Source organism: Tamandua tetradactyla, chromosome 14 (genome assembly GCF_023851605.1).
Source record: "Tamandua tetradactyla isolate mTamTet1 chromosome 14, mTamTet1.pri, whole genome shotgun sequence".
Lineage (NCBI taxonomy): Eukaryota > Metazoa > Chordata > Mammalia > Pilosa > Myrmecophagidae > Tamandua > Tamandua tetradactyla.
Genome location: NC_135340.1, coordinates 3,057,145 through 3,075,682, shown reverse-complemented (window position 1 = coordinate 3,075,682; position 18,538 = coordinate 3,057,145). Strand labels below are relative to the sequence as shown.

Sequence of the window (18,538 nt, the reverse complement as noted above, 5' to 3'; positions counted from 1 at the left end):
GCGAGCCCGTTGCTATGGTGACGCCGCAACCCCCACCCCACCCCCACCCCCACCCCGGGAGGAGGGCGCGAGGCCCGGCAGCCAGTGGGCCACGGTGCGGTTGCTCGTGCGGAGGAGCCGTTACGTTCACGGCCGTCGTGCCCAGCGCGATATGGGTTCCCAGGCGGTGCTTGTAACCCTGCAGGTGGGACCCATAGCGTGGAGAAGGAGCTGGGACCTGGCGTCACGCAGCGTATTCACAGGCTGCAACTCGATCCATTGTGTTCTACTTTGCCAAGGCAACGTTTTCTTCTTTATTTTCTCCTTTCCATTTGCCCTGTAAAAGAACTCATCTGGGGTGAGAAATATGAACACGCTATTCCTAAACACATACTAAAGACCTATAAACATACAAAGCTATCACTTCGTTAGTGATAAAAATGCAAATAAGATAACACATATCACCTACCAAAATGGCAAAAATATGTATTCAGAATATAGTGCTTCCCTGAGTGGGCTCAATATTTAATAAAATTTCTAGAGAGTAGTTGAACAGTTTGTATCAAACTGCATACTTTTTGACCCGGCAGTTCCAGGTGTAAGGGAATAATTGAGTTGAAATGCAAAGACCTAGTGCGTGTTTACAGCAACGCCGTTTGTTCTAAAGGCTGGTGAAGAAGACAGTACAACACTGGCTTTGTTGAGCCAATTTTGGCAGAGCATGTAGTGGAATTCTAAATAGCCATTCAAAGTGGTGTCAGAAATTTACTGACTGAGTTATTTATTGATTGGTAGTTGTTAAACTCCGGGTCTTTTTTTTACTTTCATTTCTTTAAGTGGCATTTAATACAGTAGAAGTTGGTGTTAGCTCCGTGACAAGACACGTTACAGATTTCTCTCCATGGCATCAGACCCTCCAAAGGCCACTTTGGGGCTTAAAATATCCCAAAACAGAACCCTTGATTGTTCTCCTTTCCCAGACCTCTAGGCCTCATCTTTTTTTTTTTTTAATTAAAAAAAAATTTTTTTAAAATATGAAAACAAAGAAACAAACATTCTTAACATATGATCATTCCATTCTACATACATAATCAGTAATTCACAATATCATCACATAGTTGCATATTCATCATCATGATCATTTCTTAGAACATTTGCATCAATTCAGAAAAAGAAAAAGACAACAGAAAAAAATTCATGCATACCATGCACCTTACCCCTCCCTTTCATTGATTGCTAGCATTTCAATCTAACCTTATTTTAACGTTTGTTCCCCCATTATGTATTTTTATGCTGTATGTTTTACTCGCCTGTTGATAAGGTAGATAAAAGGAACATCAGACACAAGGTTTTCACAATCACACAGACACATTGTGAAAGCTATATCATTAGTCAATCATCTTCAAGAAGCATGGCCACTGAAACATAGCTCTGCATTTTTCCCTCCAGCCTCTCCATTACATCTTGACTAACAAGATGATATCTATTTAATGCATAAGAGTAACCTCCAGGATAACCTCTCAACAGTGTTTGGAATCTCTCAGCCATTGACACTTTATTTTGTCTGATTTTGCTCTTCCCCCTTTTGGTTGAGAAGGTTTTCTCAATCCCTTGATGCTGAGTCTCAGCTCATTCTAGGATTTCTGTCCCATGTTGCCAGGAAGGTCCACACCCCTGGTAGTCATGTCCCAAGTAGACAGGGGGAGGGTGGTGAGTTTGCCTGTTGTGTTGGCTGGAGAGAGAGGCCACATCTGAGCAACAGAAGAGGTTCTCTGTGACTCTTAGGCCTAATTTTAAGTAGCCTTGACCTATCCTTTGTGGGGTTAAGTTTCATATGAACAAACCCCAAGATTGGGGGCTCAGTCTAGGCCTCATCGTAAGGGTCTCTTGGCAACATTCAGAACAGTTGACTGAAGCACATTTTTCTCTTTTGTTACCAGACAAGGGTGGTGGATTCCCTGACAGATGTGCTCAGTGACCAATCCCTGAGACACAGGGGTTTCCCAAGACGGAGCTTATTGCTAGGTGCGAAGCAGATCACGTGGCCTCTCAGTCCAAAAATCTGTCTCTGGGAGCTGCGGATGGCTTTATATTTCCAAAAGATGGGCAGGTCTTAGGGCAGTGAGCACAGTGGCCCTAGATGATGTAATTAGAGGTGCTTTAATCGAGCATGCGCAGATTGGCTACATGCTTAGTCACAGAACGTATGTAAGAAAAATGACAGCCATAATATGATAATTGATATGATGGTTTTAGTATTATAATGAGGTACTGTGACTTGTAGGTTAAAGTCTAAGCTACTGTGCATGTCAGGCGGGCCCATACCTGTAAGATCCAGCTTTAGTTATCAAGATAACTTTGAACTTGGGGTGGCTTAGTTTTGAGCTGAATATAGCAACAGGCACACGCAGCCCAAGGGCTCAATTCTCAGACCATTGCCAATGCCTTAAACATCTCCATGGCCTTAGAACTGTAAACTTGTAACCTAACAAATCCCCATTGAAAAAGCCAGCCCATTTCTGGTATATTGCACTCCAGCAGCTTTAGCAAAACCCAAAATGCTACCCAAATTCCCAATAGTAGTAGAATGGATAAATAAATGTTGTAAATGTATGTAACACACTGTCATACAGCAACAATGTGAGTTAATATTGCTAACATAAATTGAATAAAAACCAATTTATTCAACCAAGTGCAAAATAATACATTTCATTTGATTCTATTATATGATAGGCAAAGCAAAGTTCACTCTAAGTCGTGTTGGCGATTTCCCTTCTGCCAGGCAGTGCGTGTGTTAGCACACCTGGCTTCTGGTTTCCTTCTGGCTCCTCATATTCGCTCTCTGCCTCACACTGAGTGATTTCAGCTGTCACCGTCAAGTTCTAATTCTTTCTTCTGCCAGCCCGTCTGCTTTTGAACCCTTCCTGAGACTTTTCTTTCCTATTACTGCCGTCTTCAGCTCTGTTAGGTTCCTACTGATAATTTCCATCTCATTTGCTCTTGTTTGTGTTCATCTGTCATTTTCCTGATTTCCCTAAGTTCTTTGTTCATACTTTCCCTTAGCTCTTTGAGAGTATGTAGGACCATTTTCTAAAACATTATTTATTGTGACATACATATAAAAAAATTTTTTTCAAAGTACACGTAACAAGTTATGGAAAAGATCTCAGGGTTTGGTATGGCTTTCTGTTCCACAGCGTGAGGTTTGCCTTCTAGCTGTTCCAAAACCCTGGAGACTAAAAGATCAGTATACTCATTTTGTAGGACCGTTTTTTTAAAGTCTTTGTCTGGTATGTACCAGGTCTTGTTCTTGTCATTGATAGCTTCCAGTGCTTTAATTTTCTGCACTGCCTGGGCCATTGCTTCCTGTTCCTTTGCGTGCTTTGTAATCTTTTGTTGAAAACTGGACATTTTGATATTTTAATGTATCATCACTGGAATTTAGGCTCTAAGGCATCTGTTCTTTATCCTTGTACCAAGCTACTGTTATGACAGAACTTTTGTTGAATGCCAGGAACTAATCAAAATAAAAAGGAAGGAAAAGAAAACACCTTTCCTAATCTTTGAAACTAAATTTTCACTAGCACTAGAAACTATCAACGACAAGAACAAGACCTGGTACATACCAGACAAAGACTTTCAAAAACGGTCCTACAAAATGAGTATGTTGATCTTTTAGTCTCCAGGGTTTTGGAACAGCTAGAAGGCAAACCTCACATTGACCCCTGTGAATGCTCTCCTTCAGGGTTTCTCCTACAGGCCAAACTGTAGGCCTCCTTGACCTTTCCTGCATATGCCTCTTATCTTAGACATGCCCTAGGAATTTTATACCCTTTACACCTTCTTCCCTAGGAAACATCCCGCATGTGTCCAGGCACTGTATTGTTATGTCCTACAGCCAGTGACTCCTTGCTTCAGGCAGCACGGCTTGACTTCTCTCCTACTGTGTTCCTTCAGAGAGCTCTGTGAACTGTCTTTTACGTACAAGGCAATTTCTGGGACATCAAGTCTCCCAGGCCTCGGTCCACCACGAGACAGATTGGGCCAGGCATATGCTCCCAGTATGTGCACATGAGCAACTCTGCTCCCTCCAGAAGGAGTGCGTGGGCTGGGTGTGTGCCCATACGATGGGCTGGCTCCAGACAGCTGGTACAGGATGGGGACTGGGCCAGCCTGGGCGCCCCGAGCTCCTGCCGATTTTACACAGCCTTGTCTTGATTCTGCATTTGCCCTGTGGCTGATGGAATTTTTATCAGGATTGCGTTGAATCTGTGAATAATTTTGGGTAGTATTGACATCGTAACAATATCAAGTTTTCCAGCTTAATTGGAAGACCTTTATTTAGGTCTTCTTTAATTTCAACAGTGTTTTGTAGTTTTTGGTATACAAGTGTCTTATAATACTGATGGCCAGAACTGCTCATACATACTGCCTTGCTTCATTTCATTTCATATTGTCAGCCCTAAATGCACCCTGTAGTCTAATCATTAACTATGTTCCTGAAATGATTTCAGAATGCATTTAGCTTTAATTATAAAAGCAGTTATTTGTTAAATGGAAGAGTGGATGAACACCTAGCATCCAAATTCCACTTAAACCTTTCTACCCATCTTCATATTTAGCTCTGTAGTTCTCATAATTAACGTAAGACCAACACTTCACTATATTTTCAAGACCCAAATTGTCATTTTTCCCAAGCATTCTAGTGGCTTTAAACCTATCCCTTGTTTGTTTGTTTTTTTTTTTGGCTTTTAAAAAGGAATTTAATAAGTTGCAAGTTCACAGTTTTTAGGCTGTGGAAATGTCCCAATTAAAGCAAGTCTATAGAAATGTCCAATCTAAGGCATCCAGGGAAAGAAGCTATCTTGATTCAAGAAAGCCAGTGAAGTTCAGGGTTTCTCTCTCAAGTGGAAGGGCACATGGCGAACACAGAGTTTTTCTCTCGCTGGTCGGGCATGTGGGGAACACAGCAGCATCTGCTAGGTTCCTCTCCAGCTCCCTGGGAGGCATTTTCCTTCTTCATCTCCAAAAGTCGCTGACCGATAGACGCTCTGCTTCGTGGTTCTGCGGCGTTCTCTGGTGTGGCTTTCTCATGACTGTCATTCTCTGCTCTCTCTGAATCTCCTTTTCTCCAACATATTTCCCCTTTTATAGGATTCCAGGAAACTAATCAAGACCCACCTGGAATGGGTGCAGACACATCTCCACCTAATCCAGTTTAACAACCACTCTTGATTGAGTCACATCTCCACGGTCTGCTCTCCTGGCCCGAGGCCTCTTGACTTCAGACTTTAGCCTTCATAGTTCTGCCTCTGAAGTTATTTTTCCTCCAGTGCGCCCCTTCTCTGTCCCTCTCGGTCCCGACTGGCAGTGGTTCTCGTTATACAGATTCTGCAACACTCTCGTTGGCTTTCTATGCAGTAGCCTTGAATCATGCCCATCAGATATCCTGGCTAACTCCAGGTTCAGTCCTGGCTTTCTCTGAAATAGGTGACTGGTTCCACATTTGGCCATATCCTCACATGGGGCACTATTCTCTGGGGTCTCCCTTCCTGGAAGTCCATATCCTTTGATTTTTATAATTAAACTTCAATTTTTCCAGGCTATTTTTGAAACTAAAGCTAAACCCTACTCTTCTAGTGTCAGGCCCCTTCTAACATTCTCCCCAACTATTCAATCCTCAGACTGCATCTCAAATCACCATTTTTTCCTTAATGCTAAGTACTTAACACTGCATTCAATTTAAATTTCACTGAGGCTCTTCCCCTTCACTATGTCATTTTCATTTTTTTATTAGTATTCCTTCCAAAAAAGCTAATCCTATTTGAAAGAAATGTATTCTACTTCAGGCTTTTTTTTAAGTTTTAACATTACACCTATATTTGAAACATCTTTTGTACTTCTAACAAATTTCTGTCATTCATATTCATTTCTGGGCTCTCTTTCCATCAACTCCATAAACTAAATGATAAATAAAAGGAGTTGTTGAGTGATTATACATAAAACAGCAAAATGTACTGCTTCAAAATAAACATGTATTTTAAGCATAAAATTATGGGTACTGTATATCTTTAACTTTCCAATATTAAAGCCTTCAGGTGATCATGTAATGAACATTAAACTAATAACCTCAAGCAAAGGCTTGCACTCATTAGAATAAATTCTGTTGCTTTGAAATTTAAACAATTTGAAAAGCTGAATATACTGTTCTTATGGTAATAAAATTCTAAGACTAAAACAATGATTCACAAAATTTTGAGTAATTGTGTTTTCCTTAAAATGAACAGAGTATAGTATGACTGCTATGAAGATAACTGTAATTTTTAAGTGCAAATGTATAGCAGATTTTATCCTTACATATATCTCATATTTTTCTTAAAAGAGTATGTAGATGTATGTAGTGGAGACGCTTAGCCAACCTATAAGTATGCTTAAGAGTTACTTCTGGAGGACCTCTTTTGTTACTCAGATGTGGCCTCAGTCTCTCTAAGCCCAACTCTGCAAGTGGAATCATTGCCCTCCCCCCTGCATGGCACATGACACCCAGGGGTCAGAGTCTTCCTGGAGGTGTGGGAGATGACTCCCAAGGATAAGGCTGGCCCTGGCACCATGGGCTCAACAATCCATCCTGACCAAAAGAGGGAAAAGAAGTGTATCAAATAAGGTATCAGTGGCTGAGAGTTCAAATAAGAGTCGAGAGGCTACTCTGGAGTTCACTCTTATGCAAGCTTTTAAGTTACGTATCATAGCTTGCCAAACCCCAACCAAAACCATTCCAACCAATCCTAAAGAACACCTAGGGCATTACATAAGATTTTACAAAGGTTCCATGTGCTAGGGTAGCCTTCCAGAAACCTACAGCCTCCAGATGCATCCCTAGACCCGTTAAGTCCTGAAACCTAGAGGGCTCAACCTCTCCAGAACATCAGTCAGTTCCATCCTCCTTCCAATATGAAAAAGTTAGACTGGACATGGCCCAGATACCCCTAAAGAGTGGGAAAAAGATCAAAAGTGATGGTGGAGTTATAGGGAATGTAGAGCTTAACAAATGAGTATGATTGCTGAATCATACTGATGTTTCTTTTAGTCTCCCGCATCTTAGCACAGCTAGAAGTAAAAACCTAACAATTGTGGAATTGTAACCCCTACCAAACTCTGAAATCTGTTTTACAACTAATTGTGGTGCTGTGCTTGGAAATTTATTATTTTGTATTGATGATACTTTTCACAATAAAGAAAAAAAGTATTGTGATGAAAATGCACAGCTATATGATGATACTGTGAACCATTAAAAATAATAAAAGTATGCGCAAAGTTTCCAATAAACATTCATATATTTCCAATAAAACTTTTCAAGTACCATCATATTTATTGTGACTGAATATTAAAATTCTGTGAGAATAGTATATGGTGGCAAACGCATGTCTATATACTTAGGTTGGATTGAATGTGTAAATAAAACTTTAAAAAGAACAGAGAGAAATAAGTGTTAGAGAAAATGCAGAGAAAGAGATGTACCTGTTCACTGTCAGTAGGGAAATGAGGCGCAGCCCTTTGGAGGTTGTGCAGGAGGCGAGGGGTGGGGTGGCCGTAGGGTCCTGCCACCCCGTCGCTCGGTGCGTACCTGGAGGAGCGGGCTGTGGGACACGAATGGACATCTGCTCACTGGTGTTAATGTCGGCAGTGACATGGACTCTTGGACAGGGCGTCAGATGTTGTTGGCTTGCCCAGGTTAGTGTGATGCCCTTCCGTATCCCAGAGCAATGTGAGCAGTGAGTGAATAAAGAAGTACTTGCAAAGACCCCTTGGGGGACTGGGGAGAAAGGAGGAAATAGTCACCCGCCCCTTTTGGAGAATTTCTGATATTCTCGCAAGCAGTGGGACAAGCATATCAATAGGTGGCGGGGGGGCGTGCCCCCCACTCAGCCGAGCAGCCACAGCCGAGTGTGCCAGTCCGGTCGCTGGTCACGCTGGAGGCTCTCCCAGGCCCCCAAGGGCGTGACCATCCCCGGGGCCCACGCAGTCCATTCCCCAGGACAGGTCGGCGCAGGCAGCCACAGTGCGAGTGTCGCCCAGCCCCCGGCCCTGCCTCCACGCTGACCTGGGGCCACCATGCCCGGACAGCCGGGCGGACAGAGCCGGGAAGGACCTGCCGGTCCCAGCAGCCGTCCGAAATGCCCTGCTCACCGCCCCAGCCCTGCAGCCTCTGAGCCTCGTGGTAAATCCTCGGCTTCCTCCCTTCATGTCCAGCCGGATAGTTCAATTAAAGCGTTTTCATTCCTTTCTGTTAACGCTGAGACCCGTGTTTAGTTTTATAGGCTTCTCCCTGTTGTTTTGGCTCATGGATTTTTTTTTCTGTCTGTCACAGACATGAAGAGTGGAATATTTGTTTAGTTCTGTGATGGCAGGAATTTTTCCAAAAAAATGAAGAGATGGACTGGGGCTTTCCCTTTGTGAAGAGAAACTGGATGCCACAGTAGAAAAAAATAATACGGGGAATAAGAGTAAAATGAACTGGGTACAGGGAAATCCTCATGGTCCATGAGAGGGAGGGGAAGGGGCATGGGATGTATGAGTTTTTCTTTTTCTGGAGTGATTTAAATGTTTTTAAAATGATCACGGTGATGAATACACAACTATGTGATGAGATTGTGTGCCACTGATTGTACACCACGTATGGACTGCATGTGTGTGAAGATTTGTCAATAAAAAATATATATATTTTAAATTCCATGATACAAATGCAAGCAGAACTCTGTATTGTTTACATAATTTTATTGTAACCTAATATCAAAATTACATAAAAAATAAAGTTAAGCAGAAAACTGATGAATCTGGTTTCTTCATATGGTCTTTAAGAAACTCAAAAGCCTTGGAGTTTGCTGAAAAATTTTAAAAGTACAAAAAACATTTTAGAAACCTAAGTTACTATACATTTCTTAATTTTTATTTTTAATTAATTATAAAAGTAGACTAATAGATGCAGCACATTATTCCAAATTTGAAAGTACACAGTGAAAAACAAGTCAGTCTTACCCCCATTTCTGCTCCCCAGAAGCACTTATATATTCTTATGCAGAAAGTCTAATTACATATAAGCATGCTGTATGTAGGTATAGCCTTCACACACACACAAGCATAGTAAAATCCTACGCATACTAGTCCATACTTTTTTTTTAATTAGTAGTAAATACATTATAATTTATTTAACCAATGACTTCCTTTCTGGCTTTGAAATTTAAATAAATTAGAAAAATTCTGAATAAGTACACATATTTAAATGACTAAACATTTAAACCGTTGCATATCTTTTGCTATTATAAAAACTGTAATAAAATAATCAGTCCCTCCTTCTTTTTCTTTATTTGTTAGTACCTACTTTTATGTATAAGCCCAAGTAAGATAAAGTCTTAGAAATGGAATTGCTGGGATAGTACGTCCTAATCATTGTTTTCGAGTTGCCTCCATGTGGTTTTCCATCCAACCAACAACATGTGAGAATGTGTAGTTCCCGACTATATCATCAATATTTGTTTTTAAATAAAACAGCTCTATTTGAAAGTACATGTTAAACGGGTTAACCTTATCTGCTTTAACTATATTTCTGTGATTAACTCTAAAATATACCACAAACATTTCTAACAAAAGATTTTTTAGGAAAAACTAAGTAGCAGGAAGACCAAAACTGGTCTGAGATTTCCCTGGGAAAACTGTTTTTGATCTATTTCAACACAACCGACGTGCCATGAGCTGTCTACAGCTGTATGTCAATAGCATGAGCACAGTAAGTTCGCCTAGAACAATTCCAATGGGCCACGCAGGCATTTTTAAACTTTCAATAATGCACGAATGATCACCTGATTTTTAGCAATATACTACCAGGAGAGAGCTCCTCTGACTGTTTCTGTGGACACACTCACCTGTCTTCTACTGTCTTACTGGAAGGATAAAAAACTTTGAATGAAAATCCACTTCTTGGAAAAGAGCCCTTTGGAGAGAAAAATGCCTGTAAGTGAATACTCAACTTTCATAAAATAATTCCTATTTTAAAAATCTAATTCCTTAGCCATGACTTGAAAAAAAAGTAAGGAGACATTACTTTTACTGCAAGATCCTTATGGAGAGAAGGCATTATATTTCCATTTGAAACAAAAGTCAAGTTAGCTAGACAGTTTTATACTAACAGATGTGACTGGCAATGCTTAGGAATGACTACATAGCGTTAGAAATAAGCAGTACTATGGGATGCCACATATCAAACACTGTGTTTAAGAAGTCTTTCCTGTCCGTCCCCACAACCAAATCCTGGGTCTGATTGACCCCCTCATGTGTCCCAAAGCACTAAGCAGTGATCGCACATAAAATGAATTGTCCACTACTAAACTCGGAGCAGACTCTGCTTTTCTCAGTCTCTGTGTCCCAGAACCGACCTCAATGCCTGACCCACAGCAGCCAATAGTGTAAGCATTAAGAAGAAGCTTACAGGGGTGAAATAACGTTAACAGCAAGTTTGGGGCTTGCCCAAAAGGTACGGACAGGTGAGGGGGTGGGCAATGGTGGCTCAGTGGCAGAGTTCTCGCCTATTATGCCAGACCCCGGGTCCGATTCCCAGAGCCTGCCCATGCCAAAAAAAAAAAGTAAAAGGTGTAGGTAAGGGAAGATAGATACAATGTAGGAAGTGGTTGTTTACTCACAGGATGAAAAAGTAGAAAAATTCAGAAATCTTGTGTATTTAAATATAGCAATAACTGTGAAAATTTAAAAAAAGTTAAATTCAAATAAGGAAATGACCACATTGTAAAAAATTATTTGAATGTGAATAAAAATGATACAAAAATTGGTCCACAGGGCGGGCCACTGTAGCTCAGCAGGCAGAGTGCTCTCCTGCCATGCCAGAGACCTGGGTTCAATTCCCAGTGCCTGCCCATGCAAAACAGAAAAAAGAAATTGGTCCACAAATTTCAAAAGTGAAACTAATGAGCTAACTATGTTCAGCATACAGAGCAGAAGTTCTCGGCTGGTGAGGACTTTGCCCTCAGGTGACACTTGGCAATGTCTGGAGACAATTCTGGGGAGGGGGAGGACAGATGGCTCTAGTGGGTGGAAGCCAAGGGTGCAGTGAACACCCAGGAGGACACACACCGTCCCCACAGCGTCTGACCACAGCATCTGACCACAGCGTCCACAGGGCCACGGGTGAGAGTCCCGTCTCAGAGGACACACACCGTCCCCACAGCGTCTGACCACACGTCCACAGGGCCGCACGTGAGAGTCCCGTCTCAGAGGACACACACCGTCCCCACAGCGTCTGACCACACGTCCACAGGGCCGCACGTGAGAGTCCCGTCTCAGAGGACACACCATCCCCACAGCGTCTGACCACAGCGTCCACAGGGCCGCACGTGAGAGTCCCGTCTCAGAGGAGGACACACACCGTCCCCACAGCGTCTGACCACAGCGTCCACAGGGCCGCACGTGAGAGTCCCGTCTCAGAGGAGGACACACACCGTCCCCGCAGCGTCTGACCACAGCATCTGACCACAGCGTCCACAGGGCCGCGGGTGAGAGTCCCGTCTCAGAGGACACACACCGTCCCCACAGCGTCTGACCACAGCATCTGACCACAGCGTCCACAGGGCCACGGGTGAGAGTCCCGTCTCAGAGGACACACACCGTCCCCACAGCGTCTGACCACAGCGTCCACAGGGCCGCACGTGAGAGTCCCGTCTCAGAGGACACACACCATCCCCACAGCATCTGACCACAGCGTCCACAGGGCTGCACGTGAGAGTCCCGTCTCAGAGGACACACACCGTCCCCACAGCGTCTGACCACAGCGTCCACAGGGCCATGGGTGAGAGTCCTGTCTCAGAGGACACACACCGTCCCCACAGCGTCTGACCACAGCGTCCACAGGGCCGCACGTAAGAGTCCTGTCTCAGAGGAGGACACACACCGTCCCCGCAGCGTCTGACCACAGCATCTGACCACAGCGTCCACAGGGCCGCGGGTGAGAGTCCCGTCTCAGAGGACACACACCGTCCCCACAGCGTCTGACCACAGCATCTGACCACAGCGTCCACAGGGCCACGGGTGAGAGTCCCGTCTCAGAGGACACACACCGTCCCCACAGCGTCTGACCACAGCGTCCACAGGGCCGCACGTGAGAGTCCCGTCTCAGAGGACACACACCGTCCCCACAGCGTCTGACCACAGCGTCCACAGGGCCATGGGTGAGAGTCCTGTCTCAGAGGACACACCGTCCCCACAGCGTCTGACCACACGTCCACAGGGCCGCACGTAAGAGTCCTGTCTCAGAGGAGGACACACACCGTCCCCACAGCGTCTGACCACAGCGTCCACAGGGCCACCCACGGGTGAGAGTCCCGTCTCAGAGGACACACACCGTCCCCACAGCGTCTGACCACAGCGTCCACAGGGCCGCGGGTGAGAGTCCTCTCTTAGAGGAGGACAAGATAATGTGTTTGTGGAAAGCAGTAAGGATAATAAGGCATGATGTTTCTAGAAATGACCAAGATGAAACGAAGAGAAGTATTAAAGTCTAAAATTCACAGAAGTTTGTAGATTAGAAATGTATAGTGAAGATAATATTTTGTTTGGAACAAATAACAATTTTTGTGCAGTACTCCCCTAGTTAAAAAAAAGGTCAATCATCCGTCTACAGAAACTCTGAAGCAACTTCAAGGTTCTGCACAAAAATTAAATAATAAAATGTATCCCAGTGGAGTTTCCTCAGCATCAGGCTCGGACTCAGGGATCAAAATCCTCCTCAAAGGACAAGCACTGCCAATTCGTTTCGAGAGATAGGCTCCGAGAGCAGTGCTTAGGGAGAATCCAACGGCAAGTCACTCTGAAGGGCAAAATACTCCTCGAATGTATAAGTTACGGTGCGTCTCCAAAACCAGATCCCTTTATAGTCGCACACTACACTGAAAGTCTATGCTTCAGACGCACTTTCTGTATGTACCAAACAGATTCAATGTTCTATTAATGATATACTTTTCCTCAGTCATTTGATTAGCTATATAGTAACTCTGAAGACTAAGCGCCAGTCTTGAAAAATAATGAGTATATAATACCAGCTCCACGCTCACCGGGTTTATGCAGAGGCACTCAGTGTTGGTCATGGTGAAAGGGTCGTATTTGTCTGCAGTGACCAGCAGATCAGGCACAGGGTACACCCTCAGGGCATAGTCGTACGCCCAGTACACGGGGCAGACACACAGGGGCAGAGGAGTCAGGTGGCCTTGGGATAGGATAGTCTTCAAAAACTACAGAAGAAACAAAACACATTTCATTTGTAAAAGTAAAAACATCTAACAAATAATTTAAATAAAATATTAATTACCAAAATGACCCAGAAAAATGAGAGAAACAATTTTGAAAGCTTTCAATCACAAAGCTTTGGGAATCACTGATGTCTGATGTAAAATGAAATAGTTATCTTACATTTTAGGAACAATCAATGAGCTTTCATGCCTCATCATGTATTATAAAAGCTACTGCCCCCAAGTCATATTAGCTCAATTACTTCTACTTAGGGCTGTGTTAATAAATTAATTTACTAATTCTGTTCATTTAAGCAGAATTTCACAGATTATTTGAATAAAACCAAGATTAGATATTTAGCCCACATAAACTTTAATATTATAAAATAAATAAAAGTGTTCTGTATGATCTACTTCCATACCGAACTGAGGGGGAAACATGTAGCCAGGGACTGATAAATGTTTATTAGGAAATGTTAAAACTACAAGATAAATGTACACATCCTTCTGAGTACATATATGAAATATGTAATAAACATGACAACCATAGACATTTGATTAAAACAAATACATAGTTCTTGAAACACAATGTAAGACTGACAAGCTTTAAAGGCAAAAGAGGACGTTTCAAATAAATTTCCTGCTCATACCCAATGTGGAATACTTCAGTAGAAAGTTGAGAAATACCAACTAAACTTATAGGGCAAAATTATGTACAATTGTTTTGAAACACAAACTTTACAAACAAGGGCAAAATACTAAGTGGCTTGGTACATTTTATATAATGCAACATGTACAATAGTTTAATAAAGAAATCTAAACTTACATGATTAGGAATATCCAAATTGCTGCTAGGAAAACGGACACAGTTTCTGCACATTTTATTCACTAAGTCTTCACGAAAAACAATTATTTCTTGTGTACAATACTGAATTCTGAAATGACACGGATGGTGGAATTTGACTTCATCAGGAAAAAACGGAAGGTAGTTTTAAAGGCAAGATGTCTTATTACACAAAGTCATCCGCACTCGCCACTGTCCAGCACAGCGACAATTCAGCCAGAATCTTCCATTCATCCACTCATCTGACCGCTGTTTACTGAGCTCTCAGCATGTGATCTGTTGAGGGCCTGGCTGGAACAAGGTGATCTCAGCCCTCAGGCAGACTAGATTCCAATGAGGGGCGAGGGGGAGAAAATAAGCAATAAAAATGACAGGGGCTGTTAGAAGACAGGTGGGATCAGATGAGGGGAGTGAGGGTCTGGACGCCTGGAGCCTACACAGGCGATCAGGACGGGCAGGCTTAGTACCTGACCTGAGCACAGACTCGAAGGAAGTGAGAGAGCTGCTCAAATCAATAAGCAGGGGTCCCACCGCAGGCGGGGCGCAGATGGAGCAGACTAAGCTGGCGCAGGCGTGGGGTGTTCAAGGAACAGAAAGGAGCTGGGGTGCTGGTGTACATGGGGAGGGAAGAAGTAGGAGAGAAATCAGAGGCAACAGGGGACCAGATCATGAGGGCCCTGATGACCCCTGCGTGGATCTGGACTTTCACTGAGACCTGAGAGCCCTGCTTCCAGCACCATGCTGTGCCTTACACGCTCAGGCCCACTGTGACGCCGCGTCAGGGCACTGCAAGGGAGCAGGGCTCGAAGCTGGGGACCAGCGGGAGGCACTCAGTAATCCGGGCCAGAGGATGTGGCAGAGGGTGGAAGAGCTGGAGGTAACAGATAAGGGGCTGGATTCTGGGTAGATTTTAAGGTACCAGGACTTCTTGAAGTTTCTGATAAGAGAGACCCCCCACGTTTTTTGGCCGGAGCACCTGGAAAGAAAAGGGAACTAAGACCGGGGAGGCGGCAGAGAGAACAGTTGGGGGCAGGGGGCAAACCGGAGTGCAGTTCTAAGGTGTCTGTTGGCGCTCCAAACGGAGATGACAAAGGCACTTGACACATGTTATCTGCACTTTGGGAGGGCTGAGCTGCAGACAAAATGCAGGAGTTGTCAACACACGTGTGGTATTTACAGCCACGGGACTGGATAGGGTCGCCAGGGGAGTAACGGAGGCAGGAAGGAGACGAGAACCAACGACTGAATTTTGGGGTTTTCCCACAGGAAGATTCTATGATTACATTGGGCAGCACATACAGTGAGGAAGCAATCTTTTCAGTCTTCCATTGGAACCTTATCTTAACAGATGCATAATGACACTAGTATAACATTCATCTATTATTCAAGTTTCTAAATTCACTATTAGTGAATTATTTAAATAGAGTTAAAATATTTTCAAAGTTTTGAGAAATTTAAAGTAAAAAGAGTTCTTCTTATAATTATTACATAACAATCAAAATCCAGAAACAAATTCCAAGAATGGAGTTAATTTTAAAAGGTAGGGAAGAAACTGTTTAAAAAGAATACTGGTATTTACCTGCAAGGATTAGTAGTAAAAACTGAAAACGGCACTCTTTGTCTGAATTCATTAGTGATACTTTCAGCAAGTGGAGGCCTACAAAAACAATTTATGTGATGGAATACAATTCTGCAAAATTTTCTTTACTGTTGCAAAAATTTAAACAAATTTAAATAATAAATTAAAAAATCCTTACCTTGGCAGGATGGAGCCAAAGCCAGGATCCTCTGGTCCAGGGACAAACACAAAGCGACTACTACATGCAAAATCCAACATAATCCATCAACAGAAATTACTGTGGCTAGCCAGTACTCTAAAAACACATTGTTGTCTTGAACTGAATAATAAATCCTTACAAAATTTTGAATAATAAATCCTTACAAAATTTTAAATCTCATGCATTTTAATAAATGAACTGTTAAAAGTTTCTAGACCAGCACTGTCCAACAGCATTTTCTGCGATGATAAAAACATGCTAGGGGCGCAAGGGTGGTTCAGTGGTAGAATTCCCACCTGCTATGTGGGAGACCCGGGTTTGATTCCCGGCCCATGTGCTTCCCAAAAAAAACAAACAAAAAACCAACCAAACAAAAATTCAGCAAATGGTACTACAATAAGGGCATACTCACATGGAAAAAGAATGAAATGTGACTCTGCCATATAGCATACAAAAAAAAATATTCTACATCTGCACTGCCTGACAGTAGCTACGAGCCACAAGTAGCTATTGGGTACTCAAACTGTGCCTGGTATGACTGAGGGATAGAATCTTAAATTTTATTTAATGTTAAGTAAAATTAAATTTAAAGAGACAAATGTGGCTAGTAACTACCATATTGAATAGAGCATCTCTAGATTCTTGAAGTTACCAAGAAATTAAAAGTATGGTAGAAATGATCACTCTTCCTTTTAATATTTTCTACTATAAATCTTTTACAGTGTAACATACATATCATGATGTCATAATTATATCTCTTAGCTCTATTAATTTTTTCTACTTCTCTTTCTTCCATTAGTTTCTTATCACTGATATAAAAGTTAGGACTTTTTAACAAAATTATTTAAATAAAAAAATATAGCACTAGAGATCATTACCTTTGGTGAATATTTGGGTATTCACATATTATATCTGCCAAAGTTTTTAGGGAATCTAAAATTTTAAAGAGATAGTAAATGCAGTTTGTATTTATGAATTTAAAAATCAAATTATATTTAAATAGATATAGCTCTACAACTTTTGAAAATTGAAACAGGAAAATATCATTTAATATCAATTTAGTTTCTGTATATATAGAAACACTTCTTATTAAATAGATCTCAATACCTTTCAAAGATTGGACTTGATTTTTTCCATATGGTGCAGATGAAAAATTACCACACAGGATAAAGCAGGTGGGAGGTGCTGGCGAATAACCTGAAGAATAAAAGAATAAATGAACATCACTTTTAGTCTAGAAATAAGTTTTAAAACCCATGGATCATTCTTTTTGATAACAAAAACATAGTTTCAATAGCTTATTATTGCAATATTAGTAATAAAAGCATTCTACTGAGCAGTTACTAGGTGTGAGCCCTGCAATGGTTTAATTAATCTTCACAGCATCTGTGCTGCGGCTTAGAGACCTTAGGCTGGGATTTACACCCAGTCTGCAGACTCCAAAGACATACTCCACTATTCTCTTCTAGTATACTTAGGACCAATTCTTACTTATCATGGGTCTAGGAACTCACACACACACATTTACCTAGACATACACATATTTTTCAAATGTAAAAAATCTTTTAACCTTATTTAAAATAGCTTACTGCTGAATCATTGTCTTTTTTTAATTTTATTTTTAAATTTTAATTGACAAATAAAAAGACAACATACAAATACGAACATTCTTAACATACAAACATTCCATACGTAGTGTACAATCAGCCCACAATATCACATAGTTGTGTATTCATCACCATGACCATGTTTTAGAACATTTGCATCACTCCAGAAAAAGAAATTAAAAGTAAAAAGAAAAAACTCATACATACCATAACCCTTACCTGTCCCTCTCATTGACCACTAGTATTTCCATCTACCCAATATATTTTAACCTTTGTTCCCCCTATTTTTTTTCTATACCCCTTTCATTGATCATTAGTATTTCAATCTACTCAATTTGTTTTAACATTTGTTCCCCCTATTATTTATTTATTTTTAATCCGTATTTTTTTACTCATCTGTCCATACCATAGATAAAAGGAGCATCAGACACAAGGTTTTCACAATGACACAGTCACAATGTAAAAGCTGTATCATTACACAATCATCTTCAAGAAACATGGCTACTGGAACACAGCTCTGCAGTTTCAGGCAGTTCCCTCCAGCCACTCTACTACACCTTAAACTAAAAAGGAGATTATCTATACAATGCATAAGAATAACTTCCAGGATAACCTCTAGACTCTGTTTGAAATCTCTCAGTCACTGACATTTTGTCTCATTTTGCTCTTTCCCCTTTTGGTCGAGAAGGTTTTCTCAATCCCTTGATGCTGAGTCCCAGATCATTCTAGGATTTCTGTCCCACGTTGCCAGGAAGGTCCACACCCCTGGGAGTCATGTCCCACAGAGAGAGGGAGAGGGCGGTGAGTTTGCTTGTCATGTTGGCTGAAAGAGAGGCCACATCTGAGCAACCAAAGAGGCTCTCTGGGCGTGACTCTGAGGCCTGATTTTATGTAGGTTTAGCCTGTCCTTTGTGGGGATAAGTTTCATATGAACAAACCCCAAGTGAATCATTGTCTTTTAAAAAAACAGAACACTCACAACAATACATCTTTAAAACAATTTAGTTTTAAGATATGAACCCTCATATCTTAGTATCTTTC

At 41.8% G+C, this 18,538-nt stretch overlaps 1 protein-coding gene and 1 non-coding gene across 2 annotated transcripts in view; one reads left to right on the top strand and one right to left on the bottom strand.

Annotated features, from left to right (window-relative positions):
• Positions 1–8,737: 8,737 nt before the first annotated feature.
• POLE2 (DNA polymerase epsilon 2, accessory subunit) overlaps positions 8,738–18,538 on the bottom strand; it is a 32,257-nt gene continuing 22,456 nt past the window's right edge. The window contains exons 12-19 of the mRNA XM_077126833.1: positions 16,998–17,087; positions 16,769–16,823; positions 15,870–15,929; positions 15,692–15,769; positions 14,095–14,203; positions 13,095–13,271; positions 9,900–9,967; positions 8,738–8,861 (exon numbers count right to left, since the gene is read on the bottom strand). Of these exons, the coding sequence (XP_076982948.1) occupies positions 8,843–8,861; positions 9,900–9,967; positions 13,095–13,271; positions 14,095–14,203; positions 15,692–15,769; positions 15,870–15,929; positions 16,769–16,823; positions 16,998–17,087 (656 nt within the window). The 3' untranslated portion in view covers positions 8,738–8,842. The remainder of the gene's footprint in view (positions 8,862–9,899; positions 9,968–13,094; positions 13,272–14,094; positions 14,204–15,691; positions 15,770–15,869; positions 15,930–16,768; positions 16,824–16,997; positions 17,088–18,538) is intronic.
• On the top strand, positions 16,157–16,229 carry TRNAS-GCU (transfer RNA serine (anticodon GCU)). The gene has a single exon. It is a non-coding gene; the product is annotated as a tRNA-Ser (tRNA).